General features: G+C 33.0%; 2 protein-coding genes across 2 annotated transcripts; both read left to right on the top strand.

The window, feature by feature from the left end:
- Window positions 1–1839: 1839 nt before the first annotated feature.
- On the top strand, window positions 1840–12224 carry LOC123898117 (kinesin-like protein KIN-12E). The gene is made up of 22 exons (XM_045949004.1): window positions 1840–2407; window positions 2753–2908; window positions 3033–3116; window positions 3331–3450; window positions 3646–3759; window positions 3863–3955; window positions 4185–4274; window positions 4374–4444; window positions 4550–4624; window positions 4722–4809; window positions 5442–5500; window positions 5750–5813; window positions 6033–6098; window positions 6763–6921; window positions 7120–7224; window positions 7527–7762; window positions 8155–8224; window positions 8665–8709; window positions 8812–8874; window positions 9544–9609; window positions 9710–9789; window positions 9917–12224. The coding sequence occupies exons 1-22, from the start codon at window positions 2141–2143 to the stop codon at window positions 11877–11879; spliced, it is 4134 nt and encodes a 1377-aa protein (XP_045804960.1). The 5' UTR covers window positions 1840–2140; the 3' UTR covers window positions 11880–12224.
- Window positions 12225–14811: 2587 nt separating this feature from the next.
- Window positions 14812–15804, top strand: LOC123898561. Its single transcript, XM_045949546.1, has one exon. It carries the CDS (start codon window positions 15039–15041, stop codon window positions 15483–15485), a length of 447 nt encoding a protein of 148 aa, XP_045805502.1. The 5' UTR covers window positions 14812–15038; the 3' UTR covers window positions 15486–15804.
- The last annotated feature ends 3981 nt before the right edge of the window (window positions 15805–19785 follow it).

The following is a 19785-nucleotide window of genomic DNA, read 5'->3' as shown; positions in this document are numbered from 1 at the left end:
CTACAATTTGACTGTACTTTAAATGATCTTCGAGATACGATTCCAATTTGTAACTTCAATAATTTATTATCAAAGGACATTGTCCCCCCTAACGCCCACCACATTTAGGCGAGTGTATTTTTTAGTAAAATTGTCTAGAACATGAAAGTAAAATTTGATTTGACCACAAGACAGAAAGTTGTTTTTGGGTGTTTGCAAACAACACATGCTTTACATTTGACTCACCGCTAGAGTATCATATTATACTTGAGTATCGCCTCACGATTCCATTGTTTCATATTGATGAGGCTTGCCCGCTTCCAAGTTTCAAATATATGCATAACTTTAACAGGGAAAGTATATGTGAAGAAAGAGGCACATATGAACTTTTTGACCTGGAGGAAGGAAGATCAACTGGTGGGTAGGAGGGAAGCATGCATGTATGGACTTGATTAAGGTTTTCTCACTTGTGTGAATGAGGATCAAGACTTTTACTATGGAACGAACTACCTTCAAATCTGCTTCAAGCAACGTGTCATGACATGAGAAACTGTATTCTAACAATCAACATGTTTTTGTAACATTTGTGTTTAACACTCTTGACTTTTCATAACAAAGATTGTGGATCTTCTTCAAAAAGTTGCGGTGATCTAGTGGCAGTCGGTGGCAAAGTAGCTTTAACAATGTCTTCTAGATCTATGAATGAGAATTTTAAAAGAATTGATAGAACCAAAAAAGATTAATAATGCAGCTTGTCGTTCGTTGTTTTTTTTTTTTTTGTTACAATGAAACCAGAGAGGATCAAACCTAGGATTAATAACAAGTGTATTTCGTTGTTTATATTTTTGTTGAAATTGTTCTTGTCCTTCATTTAGGTCTAATTATTTTATATATCTATATATATATATATATATAGAAGATTAACAAAATCCAGTCTTAATATTTTTTTTTACTAAAAATAAGATGTTCATTCATTCCAATAATTGATAGAATACATCAGATGCAAGTACAAATTCAACTTCGCTAAAAACGAAAAGGATGAATCTGCGAACAAACTCACAACATCCAAGTTAATAGCATACAACGGCACAATGCATACGAGTAATATGATAAAATTAAAGTCACCGAAATGTCCATGCTTATCTGCAACGTTGACGTCCAAATCATTGATTGAATCTGCAATTAATTGAAGTTAATCTTTCAATATGAACTAAACAAACACCGTAACACGACGGATAATCCAAAACGCCGCACCAACCGGACAACGACCAACACACTGCCGCACTTAGACGACTAAAATCACAACAAAAGAACAAACTAAAAAACTTGGTTATGTGAAAATCACTTATTTAAATTAAACGAGAGGAAAATAAAATGCAGATGGGTGATTTTAGGCCAAAAAAGACCTAAAACCACCCCCTCACCACTCAAGGAAGAAGAAGAAGAAGGAGACTTCAAGAAAAGAAAATTAGGGCCGACTTATTAATACACAAACTTGCACGACTACACACTTTTTTAATTTTTTAATTTGAACTTCAGTCCCATATAATAAAATTCAGTCTTAATATTTAACGAAAAGAAAAAGCTCAAATATACAATCAAAATAAATATCATCTATGTCAAAAAAAAATTGTAAAAAACTTAATGTATCTAACGGTGTAAAATAATTGTACACTATAAACCAATAATAATATGATTTCTGCCACTTCATCCCACAAATCAATAATTTTTTATTGAATGATTGTGTAAAATTATTTTATACGGTGAATGAATGTATCTTCATTAAACTAATTAATAAACATAAACAATAAATATTTAAAAAAATAAAAAATAAAACGAAATACACCACCGTGAATAAACGGGGAAGGTAAAGTTAGATCTTTGGCACCATCATCGAAAATTCAAAACTCCAAACCTCAAACGGTCCCAAACTTTGAATTTAAACCCATCCACACCGTTCAAACCAATCATTCTCCACGGTTAGATCACAGAATCTTCTTCTCTCTCATCCACTCAACCCCAATTTTCTTTCTTCTTCATCATTCCCAAATCCACCACACTTCAAATTTCATTTCCCTCTTCATTCATTTCACTCTACCCTAAAAACTCCAAACTCCATTTCCACAAATCTTCCATCGAAATCGCTCCGTTTCACTGCACAATGCCGTTTCTATCAGAGGCTGCAAGTGCAATCAAAAGCAGATTCGGTTTCCAGAATCATCCATCCGAACAACTTTCGCTGATTCAGAACACTCCAGATCTTCTCAAATCAGCGGCTAAGGATAATCTAATTCAAAGCTCTGCAGTTCGTAACATTATCGATTGGGATGATGAAGTTGTTGTTGGACAAAGTAGTGCTGCGGTTTCGTCAATTCAAAGCTTTGAATTGTGTGAAGATCCTTCTTTCTGGAAAGATCATAATGTGCAGGTACAATTTCAATTTTAACTTAGTAAGATCTAATTGAAGCTTTTGTAGTGTTTCTAGAAGCAGTTTTATTCAAATGTTTTTCAATTTTGTGCAATGAATTTTAATTAGGAAATTCGTTAGTCTATTAGATAGCGATTTTTTGCTTTTTGTGAATTTTTTCTTTGATTAAATGAATCTCATAACTAGAGTGTGTGTAGCTATGAATTTGTATTTAAAGATTTTATATTTGATATATCATACATGGTTATGGTTATTTTTTTTTATCCATATAGTTTAGGAATGAAGTAGGGTTATAACTTGGTTTAAGCTAATTAAGTTTGATTTTGTTTAATTTTTGTGAGCTAGGTTATAATTAGAATGCGTCCTCTTAGTAATAACGAGATATCGGTTCAAGGGAACAGCAAATGTGTTAGACAAGAGAGTTGTCAGACAATTGCATGGACTGGACCTCCCGAGGCACGATTTACTTTTGATCTTGTTGCAGACGAGAATGTTAGCCAGGTAAATTTTTGTTGGGTGAAATTATAACTATTGTGAAAGTTTAAATGTCAATGCTGTAGTTGTATTTTTTGTTTTTTTTCTCTTTTGAAGCTTGATTTTCCCACTTGCATAACTAATGTAACAGGAGAACCTCTTTAAAGTAGCTGGTTTACCAATGGTAGATAATTGCATGGGAGGTTACAACAGCTGCATGTTTGCTTATGGTCAAGTGAGTCGATATTTTGATTCCCCTGTTCTTGTTATTTTAGTTAGTTTGTTTAGATCAATATTATAGACTTATTATAGTATATTAAAGTGAGGAAAAAGTGTTTCATATCGTGGTATCTAAAATATGAGAAGGTAAAGCTTTTTGTGATCTGTTGTAGATTATTTTACCTTTTTAACAATATTACGATACTGAAAATAATTGTTTATGCATTTAGACTGGAAGTGGGAAGACGCACACCATGCTCGGTGACATTGAAGGAGGAACTAGAAGACACAGTGTCAACTGTGGTATGACACCAAGAATATTTGAGCACTTGTTTTCAAGGATTCAGAAGGTATAATTTGTTATGGTATTCAACAGAGAACATTTTGTATAATACTTTAAGTTTTCACTTTTTAACACTCAAATTTAATTGGTTAATTTCAGTTTTGATATGGGTTAGTCTTAATTTCAGTCTCAATATGCCTCTATTCATGTAGTTATATTTGCACGAATTTAATTTTAGCCTGTTATTGCTGTAATGCACCAGGAAAAAGAGGCGCGTAGAGATGAGAAGTTAAAATTCACATGCAAATGTTCTTTCTTGGAGATATACAATGAACAGATCCTTGATCTTTTGGACCCTTCATCTAACAATCTGCAGGTAATGACTAACTATTCACATCACTTCTTCAGTGTTTTAAAGAGGCATTTTATATCATACAACTTTCTGCTTCTTTTTTTTTTAAACAAAAATAATGTGGCAGATAAGAGAAGACAACAAGAAAGGTGTTTATGTGGAAAATATTAAGGAAGTAGAAACAGCTAATGCTCGAGATGTCATTCAGCTACTTGTTCAGGTATGTAATGCACCTACCTTTACTTTTGAGTATTATTTTGGTTTTTGGTTGAAAGTTGAAACTATCTGCCATTTTGTATCACTATTGGGCATTTTGCAATTCCAAAATTGAGAGAAAACAGCCTATATTTTTATTTTTCAGTACTGTTTCTTTAATTTTGCACATGAACCTCATCTCTCTTCAACGTACTTGTTAAAAGACATTCATTACAAGTTATGGTTTTATTTAGGGTGCTGCAAACAGAAAGGTGGCTGCTACTAATATGAATCGTGCTAGCAGCCGTTCTCATAGTGTATTTACTTGCATCATTGAGAGTCAAGTGAGTAATTTATTTATTTTTTTTCCTTCTAATTCGTGCAAAAGAGTTGCTTAATATTGTTTTTTGGTTACGAGACATTAATTACCTATTTGTTGTTAGTGGGAATCTCAAGGTGTAACTCACTTTCGATTTGCTCGACTCAATCTTGTTGATTTGGCTGGATCTGAGAGGTAATTGGTTCGTAAATGTGTGTATGAATGTTTGGATTCCTGTTATGTCACCATGGTTTGCAAGGGTTGTATGCCTGTTTACCTATATATCTTTCTTGACATTAGGCAAAAGAGTTCTGGCGCAGAAGGAGAACGCCTCAAGGAAGCTACTAATATCAACAAGTCTCTTTCAACTTTGGGGTCAGTATTGTCATTGACAACTTTAGGTTACTCTATTTTATCAAAGTGGTGTTCCACTTAAAAGCTGACCTTGTAGGTGATAATATTAAAACTGCAGGCTTGTGATTATGAACCTGGTAAGCATATCAAATGGGAAGTCACACCACGTTCCTTACCGTGATTCAAAGCTCACATTTTTACTTCAGGTCGGTGCCCAAAATTTCTAGATTCGTGTTGCATAGGTGGTCCCAGTTCACAATTAGATTTCAACATCTGAAAAATCCTTGCAATAGATATCAGTGTTTTAAAATGGATTAATTACCGGGAAGGAACTGTTATGTTTTTTTTTTTTACATTACCCTTCTATAGTTTTATTATGGTGCAAGTATGCAGTATTATTAATAAATGAGCTATAGAATCAGCAATATGGAGCTAGAAGCTTATTGCCTTCATACTGACCTAAGCAGATGAAAAAAGCTAGTACATACTACAAATCTACGATGTGTTTGTTCATTTCTTTCCCTATCTAAAAGTTGGTTCTGAAAGTGAAACTGGAAACTTCGCTAAACTCTAAACCATAAACATTATATGGATGAAAGACCTGGAATATATATCTTTGCATATTTCATTGTGCAAGTTTCTAGCTGCAATTTTATGCTACTTGCAGTGATATTCTGGCCTAATAGTAATTTAAACTTATAGCGAGTGTTGCAACGGTATCTAAATATCGTTTAATGAATGTTAGGCAAAAAATTACTTACTAGTGCCTGAATTATTTTATCAATAAGGAGCTGCATATGATCGATTAATCTGATCAGTGTTTGTCTTTTCCTTTCAGGACTCTCTTGGGGGAAATTCAAAGACTATCATAATTGCAAATATCAGTCCCTCCATTTGGTCAGTGAATCCCCTTCTTCAATGTTCAAAACGTCTTTGCATAAGGACTTGGTTTCTTTTGCATAAAGAGTTTTCGGATCCAGGAATCAACAAGTTTCAATGTTTTGCTTGTTTGTCATATTAACTAGATTCTTTATCTCACTGTCCAATTTTGTATTACCTTTTTTTCTGTCATTAACCACATTAAATTTATTATCTGCATATAGTTAAATACTTTTATATGTTACTGAAAATTACTAACTCTTGCAGTTGTTCGCTCGAGACATTAAGCACATTGAAGTTCGCACAACGTGCTAAATTTATTAAGAACAATGTATGTCTTTCGTGTTGTTCGTCCTTATTTATTAATTTACTACCACTCTTTGCCTAATATTATAGATATTGTTTCATTTCAAGTTTGCACTCAAAGAAAGTTAGAAGGTTCTGTAGAGAAATTCTAATATATCAATCCTACTAATGCGAGCTTATTAAACAGTTTTCTTAGGTAATCTGTTGAGAGTTTTAATATATTTATAATCTAATTTTTCTTCAGGCCATAGTAAATGAGGACGCCTCAGGAGATGTCATTGCAATGAGACTTCAAATTCAACAACTTAAGGTACTTTAATTTTGATTAATCCTTTCTTTTGTTATGTTATTAATGTCATTGCATAGAAAATATCTAGTGGCCCGTTCTATTTACATTTTTTAAAGACAATAATGGTTGAGAAATTTGGTTAGTGGCATATCATTTGAGTAAAATAGCGCCTTTATGCATGTCTATTGAATTGGTTATGAGGCAAGTATAATGCGGAGCAAGAGTTTTGTTTCATTTTTCAGTTTCATATGAACTTTGAAGGTAGTAAACAGGTTCATCAACATAGATTTCACGTGGTCATCAATTTTATAACATTGATTATTCATGCCTTTATATGTATGATATGCACTATGTAACCCTTGTTCTACATTCAAAAAAGAGATAAGGCCTGAAAAAGAGTGGTACTTGAGTGAATTGTACATTTGTACTTGCTGGCCAGTGGCCTCTTTTGCCAGAGGTTGAGTACAATTCTTGGGTGTTCTGACCTATTCTTGCATTGTCTTATTGTTTTCTCTTTTAATACTTGTTGAGTCTATCAGTATACTTGTCATAAAAAAGTGTACAGTGAGCAAATTTATGTTCTTCAACTTTAGTTTCATGCTATGCTAATATACAAGATTTATAAAAAATGTGCTTCTGAACAGATTTATACGTATGTGATTTGTAATGCAAATTCTTTTTCCAGAAAGAAGTGTCCCGTTTGCGGTCTCTAGGTGGTGGAGGGGAAATTCAGGATAATGACACTTCAATAATTAGCTTTCCAGGTTCTCCGGTATCATCCTTCAAGTGGGAAGGTGCTCAAGGATCATTCAGTCCATTAAATTCTGTTAAAAGGGTATCTCAGGTAGATATTTTCCGTGGCTGAGAAATCATCCAGTTTCATAACTGTTTGCTGAGAAATCATTTCCACACAAAATCGGTGCTTATGTGAATTTTATGTGATCTGTTATCTATGCTTTATATAATATTTTGTATTTTAGATAATGTTATGTATGCTGCTAAAGTTTATCTGTCTCTAAAACATCCCATTTGTTTGATGCAGAAAAAAGATTATGAAATTGCCCTTGTTGGGGCCTTTAGAAGGGAAAAAGACAAAGAGATAACATTGCAGGCACTGAGAGAAGAAAATGAAGCGGCCATGAAGCTGGTATATGTGAAATGTAGTATATACTTGTTAATGGTTTTGTATACCTTTTTTATTTGAACGTTTTGATTGAAAAGGAAATCAAAAGACAAGATTTAGGTCCAATTGAATTTTATTTATTATCAGTTTATTTCTAATTTAGCTTATCATAACTTTCTGTTTGGTATTTATGTATAGTGGTGTAAGTATATAATTATTATTTTTTGTTATAATTTGGAAATTATTCTTTATTATCACAATAGTTCTTGCTTTTTTCGTGGTGTAAATATTTGGAAATTAAATGATTGCAATATTGGATGAATCAGGTCAAACAAAGGGAAGATGAGATACAAGGTCTGAAGATGAGGCTCAAATTTCGAGAAGCTGAAAGAAAAAGGTTAGAAGCAGTTGCCTCTGGGAAGATCTCAGCTGAGACACACTTGCTGAGTGAAAAAGAGGAACATTTGAAGGAAATTGAGGTCCTTCAGGCCAAGGTGGATCGAAGTCAAGATGTAACCAGATTTGCTATGGAAAATTTGCAGCTCAAAGAAGAAATAAGAAGGCATTTTTCTTTTCATTTCTTTTTTAATTAAATCAGAAGATTCAGCATAAATCTTTATTTAACCTTGGTGTTTTCCTTTTCTTGGTATCTCATTCTGACTTCGTGATTATAAGAAAGGATGGTAAATGACCTATTGTGACAAAAAATGAGTACTCAACTATGAACAATATCACATAATTTCTATAATTTGCTTATCACACAACACTAGTATGCAAATTGTTTGAAGCAAGAATATAAGCCTCCAATTTTAACGACAGAAATAGATTGTCCATTTCCACACAAAATGGGTGCTTATGTGAATTTTATGTGATCTGTTTTCTATGCTTTATATAATATTTTGTATTTTATATAATGTTATGTATGCTACTAAAGTTTATCTGTCTCTAAAACAGGTTGAAGTCATTTTATGAGGGAGGTGAGCGGGAAATGATGAATGAACAAATCATGGTACTCCAAAACAAGGTAGGGACGAAGGAGGGATGTTTTTGTACTGGTTCATTTTAGTTTCTAGTCAATCTCCCCCTTACTCATTTATCTTTTGTTGAGAGGCTTACATTGATTGTGATAGGATATGAGTATGACTTGAACAAGTGTTTATAATTGGGGGGGATCCCTAACCTTATAAGTTGGGTTTGTCGGGTTGAGTTAGGCCTAATCCAAATTTTAAGATGGTATCACACTCTAGATGTTCGGTTCTGGACGTGAAGGGGTCAGTGTTACAAGTTCCACATTAAATGTGATATGGCCTGAAAAAGTGTTATAAGTGACATTCCTCCATTTATAAACCGGTTTTGTAGGATTGAGCTAGCCCTAACCCAAATTCTAAGATTTTCTTTATTCTTTATAAAGTGTCAGTCAATCTTCCTCCATTTTGATTGTGTTTTCTTCACATATATGTGCAGTTGTTAGAAGCATTGGATTGGAAATTTATGCACGAACCTGATATGGTAATGGCTCAGGTTTTCATAGTTTTTATTGTAATGATTTTTTCCTTCTGTCAAAATGGAACTGCAAACATTGAAGCTGACTTACTCTTTTGCAATTGCTAGAAAACAAATGCTGACTCGGTGATGGAAGACTTAAATAACGACGGTGGTCTTATTTCAAAACAGGTTAGAATAATGAATTATTCTGCATGCTTATTCCTGTTAGAAGTTGTGCATAGTGCTTTCCATGATTTTTTTACCTCGACATAGGTGTAAAATAGAGAAAGCCTAGAAGGTTTTGATTGTGCAATTTACAAGGTTTTCAGACTAGCAGGTGTTCATGAATGAACTTGTCTATATATCACCAACATTTTAAATAAATGTATTGCACTTTGGTATTGTATTGCCCATGAGATTTTGCTCGATTTAGCTTTGTAGAATAAATAAATGTAGGAACATTTTGAATGTTCTGAAAGCGTCACACAGTGTCAATCAACGAATACTGGTGCTCAATTGTTAGAGTAAAGCAGCTTTGAATTTACTTTATATTTGTTGTCTTCACGTTCTTCTTTTTACTTACTTCCAAAGAGCAATACTTAGATCCTTTTTGGTTTGACTATTTGAGTCCCCCCACAATGATCATATTTTGGATATTCTTGGGGCATGCATGATGCATCAATTTGATCATACGGCCAACAATTAAATAAGGATGCCTAGTAATTATCTATATGTTTGATATGTTAATTAGATTATATTGTATTTTTGTGCTTGCTATCATTTAAAGTTTTTCATTTATACAACTTTTTTTTTTTTACGGAACTTATTTATTTAATTCGTGCTAATATGTATCTTCAGGAGCCAAGTCCAAAGTCACGTTGGCAGTCTACTCTTCGGGAGGAAAATGAGTTTCTCCGCATTCAGGTCTAGACCATTCTAGTTTGTACCATGTTTTTTGCTCAATTGTTTCATGTAAAATATCTGTCATTTTCTCTCTGACTTCATATAATGTTATATGTGGCAGGCTATACAAAACCAAGCTGAAATGGACACAATTCGGAAGAAGCTTGAGGTTTGCCTTGGAGAGAAAGAAAAATTGGAAAGGTATTGTTTTCTCTCACATTTTTCACATAAATAATTTTGCAATGGTTGATTTGTAAATTTAAATTGATGATTTAAATAATTTTTTTCCTTGACACTTTTTCTGCATACGCATGTGCTTCTGTTGCAGACAAGTTGATGATTCGAAAGCAAAATTTGGACAAGAAAAAACTCAAATAAGTGAAACAACTACAGAAGAAAGGGAGCAAATTGACCCTCCATCAATGACTGATATGCCCGTCAATAACATCAATGGCCAAATGGAACTGAAGACAATGGTTGATGCTATTGCTGCTGCTAGTCAAAGAGAAGCAGAGGCTCATGAGACAGCAATTATCTTGTCAAGGGAGAATGAAGAGTTAAGAGTCAAGATTAGAGCCCTGCTTGAGGATAACAGTAAATTAATTGAATTATATGAACAAGCTACTGCTGAAAATAACAGAAAGAGTGAAGAGGAGACCGCATTGAAAAGAGTGATTGAGGATCTCCAACATCAGCTCATGGAAGTCAATGAAGAAAACGATAAGTTGATGAGTTTGTATGAAAGAGCCATGCAGGAGAAGGATGATCTTAAAAGATTGTATGAAAGAACCATGCAGGAGAAGGATGATCTTAATGAAAGAGCCATGCAGGAGAAGGATGATCTTAATAGATTGTATGAAAGAGCCAAGCAGGAAAAGGATGATCTTGAAAGAATTCTTAATTGTTCTGGACATGAAAGAGTGGAAACTAAAGGAGAATTGGACTGCGTGGAAAAGTTTGTTGAAGTTGATGAAGGGGAAAGAGACTTGGGAGTAGGATCTGTTTCTGAGGAAGCACAAGATATAGATGATAATAGATATGATGACAAACCTACTATATCTGGGTCTGATTTATGCCTTGAGTCAGATGGACATGAAGAAGAAAAGCTCGTAAAGGAGGATAATGAGGTTGATATTCTGGTCAACACTGAAAAGGACACTGAGGTGTCAAATCTCAAGGAGACAAAGTTATCCATGGAATTAAATTGTGCTAAAGAGAAGCTTGAAAGAGTAGATGAACAAATCTTAGATGCTGTCAGAACACTTGGTTGCGCTGAAAATGAAATTGTCCAGGTTGATGAGCTCTATAAAGAAATTCAAGTGATAGAACATGATATTAAGGCCAAACATCAGCAGTTTAAATCCTTGAACCTTGAACTTAATGAAGCACATAATAGAAAAACTCTAGCTGATAAAAAGTTATCTGCGCTCAAATATTCATTGTCAAACTTTATGAAGCATGGGTCATTTTCTTACTTTGAGCAACGGGAAGCAAAGGCAAGAGCAGCTGTGAAAGACTTGGCGTCTCAAATTGAGCGAAAGAAAGGGGAGTTAGCTGCTCTTCAAGTCTCCAAACAAGGGTTGGAAAATGCTGTAAAGAAGAACCAAGAATCTGAAGCTGAATTAGCCAGAAATATTGCCGGCATCAAATCCAAATTGGAGGAAGAGAATCGCAAGCGTGAAGGCGAAAAGGTTCTCTTCGCTATTGATAACACACAGAATGTAGACTCCTCAGTGAAAAGTTGGCAATTTAGTGGTAAAGCATTTGATTTACTCAAGTTAGAAGAAGAGAAAACAAAGCTACAAGCAGAGATGAAGCATTCTCAAGAAAAGTTCAGTGTTATTAGAAAGGAACTGGGCAATCTAAACAAGAAGGCAGCAAATGTAGAAAGTCAAATACAAGCTATTGGACTGGAAATACAGCAAGGTTTGAGGAGCACAAAGGAAAAGGAGCTTTCACTTCAACGCGCGACAAATGAAAAAGAAATGTTCTTCGAGTTTAGAGATAATGGAATGTTGGAAATGGAGCATTTGATCATTAATCTCCAACAATGTGTATTTGAATATGATCTAAAGGAGGCTGAAACAAAGATTCTAGGGGATGAATTGCAAATGGACTTTTTAAAAGCTGAAGAATTACAAACATCCATGGTCATTGCTGCAAATAGCAATTTCTTATCTTCCATGTCATGTGTAGGAACATTTGAGAAGGTAGAAGAGCAGATGAAAAATCTAAGGGTATCCATTCAGGAGACAAAATTATTGTTGGAAGGCATTTCCCATGCCACCTAAACTATTTCATTATGTAACTAATTCTTTAGTTTATTAATCAAAGCATGTTGTTTTGTTTAACGTTCATTATGGATCTGCATGCAAACAAATTGACCCCACGTTTTTCTAACTTGTGAAAGAACAACTTGTGGCTTTTGTCCAACCTTCATCTGGCCCTGTGTCGTTGTGTCCCACTGTTTAAAGTCATTGCAAATATTTAAAATCTGTGTCAAGGACTGTTCCCTTTCTGCTTGTCCTCTTGTGGTAGATAGTCCTATAAGCTTTAAGCTTTAGGGAAATAAATGTAACTAAATGACATTTCAATTGGTTATCGTCCTGACTCCTGAGTAGTCCAGCTGTTATAAATGATGTATATATGGTGTTGGAATATAGTGTCAAATTTTAGTGATTGTCATTGGTGTTGTTGGAATTCTTCCTTTGTGAGTTTGGTTTTGCGGATTGTGCTCGTTTTGTGTTATGATATTGTATAAAATTTCTTTGTAAAGTAATGTTTAGTTTCTTTTATGTTCCAAGGATCAGAAGAAAGATATAATTACACGTCCATTTGTTTACTTTTGACGTTTGCTGGATCATTTGACTTAATTCGATATCAAACACTTGACATCAACCACATTCCTTCAAATTGATGGTTGGGTGCCCCTTAATATAGATGGGGGCTAGTAAAGATGGTTGTATTGCGGGTTGTGGTGTCCTCACTCCTTGGAGTAATGGGGAGGATCACTAAGCTTTATTTTCAGACGAAGATTAAGCATCAATAAATAAGTGAATTCTTCACACAAAAAACACTTCCTAAAGAATTTTAGTATTTGCATTGCATACATACTTTAAAAGTCACACACATGATGTTTCTTTCTCTCAAAAAAAAGCTTATAACTATACATATATATGAAAGGGTGGATAGTGAAACGAAGAAAAATTACACAATCTAGTAAATTTTTTTAATACATTTGTCCTTTAAAAAAACAAATCGTTATTGTGAGTCATTATATGTATGTATGAGAGTAACCCAAAAAAGAAATGTATATGAGAGAGTGTATGATGATACACTTGAGTTGATATGATAGCTTAATGATAAAAATTTAACAGTTTAGCCATGTAACTGTAACTTCAAAGTACATATTCAAATTTCATTGTAAAACCATCATAAAATATGTACTAGTAATATTTAAATTTATAATTTATAAAAAAAATTACCTTCCCCAAATTTTTAATTTTTTTTTTTTAAAATAGGGTGGATGGTGAAATGAAGAAGAAACTTTTTATACCAATAATAATAACAAAATGGACAACCTTAGTAAAATATTAAGCATTTGTTTATACCAATAATAATAAAATAAAATGCACAACCTTAGTAACCCAAAAGAACGCACGACCTTTTAATTTAACTTACTCCATAGTATGAAAGATTAAATTCACTTATTTATTTACTCGAGTACATTTCGGATTTAGATTTTTTTTCTCTCCAATTTTTTTTTCTTTTCTGTATGTTTCTTTCGCATCATTTCTTTTCTCTTATCATCATTTGTTTATTTTTTATTTTTAATTTCTCTCTTCACACTCATAAAACAAAAAACTGCACTCATGTAATTTATGAGAGGATCTAAATCCCACTTCATTTATCTATCGGAAAAGAGAGGATGGTATGTAACAAAAAAAAAAGAAAAAGAGGGATGATTTTGGATATTTTCTATATGAAATAACTTTTCTTTATTGTTTTTTTGGAAATGTTAGAGAAAAAAGAATATGCACTGATAGTGTAAAATTATTTTACACTGTCAACCAATGATAATCATATATTCCGCCACATTACTCAATTTTCTTCATATGATATGAAAGATTGATGATTTCTTATTGCATGACCGTGTAAAAAAATTTACACTGTTAGTACATCTCCATTAAACTCAACATACATGTTAAGGAAGTAAAAATAAAAATATATTTTGAAATTTGTGCATTTATCTTCTTAAACATTAAATTTTTAACATTAAATATGTATTTTAATAGCATATGTCAACATGAAATTAGTTGTCAAAGGCCCCTTATTCATGTTTCTAAATTTGTATATCAAGAAGATAGATGTGGAAAAAATTTATTGAACTTGTAGTGTATTTAATTCTCTAAGCATTAAATTTTTTGTATCATTAAATGTTATGTTTATGTTTTTATGTAACTTAACATGTGCACTTATGACACAAGTTAACATGACCCTAATAAACCATACTCCCTCCGTCCCAAATTATAAGGGGAAAAAACCCATTTTTTTGTCTCAAATTATAAGGGAGAAAATCATTTTCAAGAATGTTTTTTCTTTATTCTCATAAAATTAAATGCAAATTGCATTTAATTTTCTCTCTCTACCATTTTCTCAATAAACAACAACCAATAAAAATTGTTTTTAGATCTTCCTATGCAACTTATTCTAAGGAAAACACACAAAAACATATTTCAAATTCTTATGTTTTACTTTTTCTTAATAAGTGTGATTTTTTTATTTTTTTCGTATAATTCGAGACGGAGGGAGTAATATTTAATAAGTTGATGTTGATTTCTCACTACCAACAAAACAATTCATATTATCATATATATCCATCAATCATTTAATAAAACATGAATTGATGTAATAAATTTAGAATTTAATTTATATGCACCGTCGATGTAAAATTATTTTACACATGTATCCAATTATATACTGACACATCATATATTTTTAAAATGATGTGTCACATTCATTTAATGATGTGACAACGTATCATTGAATATACATGTAAAGAATTTTTACACCACCGACGGTGAATAACAATTAAACTCATAAATTTAGCAGTATTGCATAAAAAAATTGATTCCATAAATATTTATGAATTTTTCGGTGGTGAGAATCCAAGTAACAAAATGGAATATAAATAGAAACAACACCACACAAACAAACCACGTTCATCTATTTTCATTCCTATAATAATAATAATAACTTTTTCTCTCATTTCCACTTTTCAATCTCCCCCAACCATTTCCCCCGCATTTCACAAATCACACCTCCCTCCCTTCTCCTCCAACCCCGCATCCTCTCTACTCGCTCAAATGCCTCGCCGTCGTCGTTCTCACATGCCTCCATTTCCACCTCTCTAATCTTCCCCACCCTGATCTCTTTCTTCTTCCGTTTCAATGACTCACCAACAACAACCACAACTCGCTAATCGCAGCCGCCGTGTCGGTGAAGTCGCCGGTAATACAACGGCGGAATGCGCTGCAATCTGCTGCTGTGTACCTTGCACGGTGATGGACATGGTGGCTCTAGCTACCTATAAAGTCCCTGCGTGTTTGTGGAAGAAAGCGGTTCAAAAGAAGAAGAAGAAACGGTTGCAGAAGAATCTCAAGAAGATTAAGAAAAACGAGACAACGTTATTGGATCATAAAAAGCCCAATGGGCCTGGGACTGGGCCTGAGACGGTTATTGTTAAGCCCAATTTGGAAGAGCATTTCGAGGAGACGCCGGAGGATGATGTTAAATTAGAAGATGAGATGTGGGCCCGGTTCAATGTTAACGGTTTTTGGAGGAGTGAGTCTCAGAGACAAGAACCGGAATTGCAAACCGGAGAAAAAAACCGTTAGTGCTGTTTTGTAAATTTGTAAAATGCCAATTTGCATCGAGATTTCTGATATCTAAAAAAGAATTCAATGCTTTGTTTACATTTTATGGAGTGTGATGTAGAAATGCAATCATTTATATGTTTTAAGGGTAAGATAGTAATGAATATGATGCAATTCTATCACTATCTTCTAACTCAAACAAGAAATTGGGTTTGGTGTTGTCATGAATTATCATGTCAAAGTCATTTAATGTCTTTTTGCCAATTCATTGTTTCTTAGGGTAGTAGGTAAGTTGTCTCTATTCAAAAGAAAATGAACTCATTTTGGTTTACTCTTTTCATTTCACAATAATTCTTCTATCTATATTAATAAAACACTTTGGATCAAGAAGCTCTTGAACTTGTTCCGAAGTCAGTTTAGGATTCGGTTGGTGTTCCGACATCCTAAATTGAGGTGACTCTAAACTCAGTTTTACCTACCTCTTTAGTTAAAGAGATAAGATAAGGACTTTAGAATCAATCGGATGTGTTCGCTCAATAATAAAGGCCAAGTGCAAGTTTTGCGTAGACACAAACATAAATAAATAAGTATTTGGACAAACATACATAAGTTTATAAAGTCGTCGTCGTCATTGTGTATTTTACATATAATCACCTCAAAATAGTAACAAAGAGTTGTTTGAAATCGAAATTGCAACAAAGACCTTTGAGTTGCCTTTTCTCTTGTTCCACCGTGTGACACCCTTTCATATCTTAGCTTCCTCCACCGTGTTGAACAATGAAGCCTTTCTTTTTTTTTTTTTTTTTTTTTTGTTTTGTTTTTGACCACCAGTTGAATCTGGTTCAGGGGTCAGTTATGGTATCAAGTGGTTCCAGCTCCCTCCCGATCACAGTTGCGGGGGATCGAATCGCGGTTCTCTCTACCAAGTTCAGCTCCAATCACCAATGAATCAACTAACGATTGATTAAATAAGTCTTTCTTTATTCCCTTTCATTTCGACTAAAGTAGCTTCCTAAATAGTCAAGTAAAATGTATAATTTTAATAATTTGATTAGCGTTTTATAAAATAGTTAGTTCGTTTGCTTACTATACTTAAGGTTCGATTAATGTCGTGCTTAATAGTTGTTCCAATTTTTGATCTAGATGAATTTATTTTGATTTATTTAGGAATCTTTTATTGTTTTTAGGAAAATGCTAAATAGTGCCCCCGGGGCACTAGTTAAGGATACAAATATAGAAGTTTTATCTCGTAAATTGTGCATTCAATGTTTTAATGATGTAAAAAGTTATTATCTCTCATCATTAACTTTATCATTTGTTTCCTTTTTTAGTATGCTTAACTAGTGCCCCAGGAGCACTGTTTAGCATGACCCTTGTTTTTATGTACAAATGATAAACCACTTTTCTGTATAATTTATATGAATTTTAGATATGGTTCAATATATTTTGTGTTGTTTTTATTTAGATAATTACTCATTTTAGCTTTATTTTATATAGATGGGAAAATAGGAAAAAGAATCGAAAAAACTATTATTTACAAGCTTGTAGTCACTCATGGAGGAAATGATTATGATAGTGTAATATGAAGAGAATGAAGGCAACAAAAATGGTGGTGTTGGTTGCAATTTTGTTCCAAAAACATCATTGGATGTATGTTCTTGATGATATTCCTAAAGCAAACTTTTGCCAAGTAACTATTGAGGAATGAGTACAAGGAGTACCTTATCGAAAGTAAAGACTAAAGTGAACAATCCCTAAAGAGCCTAAGAAACAATACTACCTAAAAATAAAATCCATCCAATCCATCCGATCAACACTAGTTTACTATAAGCAATATGTAATGATGAGTGGAGTAGTGCGACTCGGATCTTTGCATTCGAAAATTGATGCAGTCATGTAGTCAGTAAATTTTAAACCGTTCGATCTTGATCGGACGATCCAGATATCATCTTAAAATTTTATATTAAACAAAAATGAAAATTATCTTAAAATTCGAATCTTCTAATCTTAATCAGACGACTCAAAATCACTGATTGCATGCAGTCTGACTGCATGTAATCCAATTCCAGAGTAGTGGAGTGAACAAACATTTATAAAAGCTTGTGTTGAGGATAATTTGGAAAATCCAATTAGAGCAAGAAACCAAAGGGTATGTTGGTGCATCGTTGTCACAAAAAAATGTAAAACACCAAGAAAGGTGAAATTAAGGTAAAATTTGCTTATAAAGTATCACAAAAGTGAGTATAATGTGATATAACTATCAATTAAGTTATACTTACAAGAATAATTTTATGATTTTGCTTCTATTTTATTAGTTCATTATTTTTGGAATATAATAATTAAGTAAAGGGTCTCACTAACATTTACATTAAAGGCACGTGTTTTTTTTTTTTTTACACAACTCAACTCATTATTAATCGGTTGTTTCTCAATATAAGAAGGAATCAAATAAATAACATCATGCCTGCTTATATAAAAAAATAACATCACGCCTAACTATTTTGTTTTTGATATTGAAAAAATATTTTTCTAAAAAATTAGAACTGAAGATTTTATTGGCTGAGTCGCGTACTAGGTCGCTCTCTTTAAGACGTTTCGCGGTACTGATCAAATTGTACAAAGCAGACAATCCAACCGCGTCGTCCCCAGGATAAAACAGCCATGTTCAACACAAAACCGATCAAGTACTGCACTGTAATGATCGGAGATGGAACACCTTCTTAAATAGTTCTACAAAACCACTCAAAAATTGATACAACAATATCAATCTCACTGATACAACAATATCGGTGCTGGTACAACAATACCAGTTCATAAAACCAATGAAACACAGAAGAAAGAATAATTTTTTCGATGAAAAAATTATGTGGAAGAGAAGAGAATTATGTATATAGAACAAGGCTTCAAACGAGATTGGTGTTTTGATGTTTTATGAATTCTTGTTCTGTGTATTTGTTACTGAAACAAGGAAGAATGAATTATAGATGTTGTGTTCTATTCTAAAGAAAAATAAGGTTCGTATATAAAAGAAAACTTCAGCCAATGAAGTGGAAAATTGTAACGTTGGGGACAAACACTAATGCACTATAATGTGCACTATTATGTGTGGATCAATACAGTAATGGAAGAATCCGTTTTCAAACGGAACGAAATCAAGCTGGCTGCTATGCTGAGTCAGCACTAAGTGGCTCCTTTGTCCAACTTAATTAACTAGAAAATTAGTTAATTTTGTGAATAATAAATGTTAGCCACATTGGGATATATACACACTATTAAAGAGAGTGTTCTAAGCAATGTGAGATTTTTTTTCCCACTTTTTTTAATTCACACTACTTAGTTCAAAGTCCTACAAAACCAAAATGTTCATCCCATTTTATTTTCAATCACAATGGATCAACTTCCGCACATTAAATGAACACAAACAAGTTCATTTTTCCAACAAACTAAGAATTGACCGCTTTAACTTATAAGCGAGCATGTGTTAAAGAATATAAAAGTAGTAGAGTTTGTATTAAAAAATACAACATTTTAAATTTTAAAAGATGAATGCAACCCAACTTTTAAGAAGAATATTTTTATATTAAATTAAATTCTTTATTATGTGACTTTATAACACATGCTATCACGCGTCTTAAATAAAACATTAGAATAAAATCCATCTATGAACTAAAGTTTTGTATATGATTCTTGTTGTAAATAATTCTGATTCAGACTTTATTTATTTTTCAGTTAAATTTTGGATTACCAATTTACCATGATCCTCTTTCTCTAAAATATCATAGGTTAAATTAAAAAAAAAAATTGCATTTGTAATGAAGCATATTATGAGGAAGCTAATGCCCTAGAGAATAAAATTGTTCTCAATCTAACTATCCTTCCTAAAAAAGATAGAATTAACATTGCGAACTTCCTTGGATGTTTTGTAGCAGGATTTGCCACATGTTTTGAATACTTCTCCAAAGCTTGGAAATTTGGAATCACGCCATAACTTGTCAAACTCCAACATCTCATCCAATTTTTTTAAATTGACTAATTGATTTTTATTTTATTATTATATTGTGTAAATCTATGTTGACGTAAAGGTTGCGGTGCACACCGTGTGATATTATGAAGGGACGACCAAACCCAGTACAAAATGCGCGTAAGCTGAAAGACTCGTCAATGATTTTCTATGAGAATGCCACGTGTCATAACCACAGTTAGTGGTGGACCAAGACTTATTAGCTAAGGGTAATGTTTGCTGACTCTGTTGTTGATGGTTTCTTCAAAGTTTAAAAAGTACAAATATTTGGTAAAAAAAAGTAAAATAAAATCAAACAAA

The sequence above is a fragment of the Trifolium pratense genome, linkage group LG7 (genome assembly GCF_020283565.1).
Source record: "Trifolium pratense cultivar HEN17-A07 linkage group LG7, ARS_RC_1.1, whole genome shotgun sequence".
Classification (NCBI taxonomy): Eukaryota; Viridiplantae; Streptophyta; class Magnoliopsida; order Fabales; family Fabaceae; genus Trifolium; species Trifolium pratense.
Note: the sequence above shows the minus strand (reverse complement) of the source record. Positions and strands in the feature narration are given on the sequence as shown.

Excerpts from the sequence above, each read along its gene's own strand:
- LOC123898117 (XM_045949004.1), top strand. The coding sequence starts at position 2,141 with ATGCCGTTTCTATCAGAGGCTGCAAGTGCAATCAAAAGCAGATTCGGT. Across the intron at positions 5,501-5,749 it reads AATATCAGTCCCTCCATTTG|TTGTTCGCTCGAGACATTAA; the intron begins GTCAGTGAATCC and ends TAACTCTTGCAG. Across the intron at positions 5,814-6,032 it reads CTAAATTTATTAAGAACAAT|GCCATAGTAAATGAGGACGC; the intron begins GTATGTCTTTCG and ends ATTTTTCTTCAG.
- LOC123898561 (XM_045949546.1), top strand. The coding sequence starts at position 15,039 with ATGACTCACCAACAACAACCACAACTCGCTAATCGCAGCCGCCGTGTC.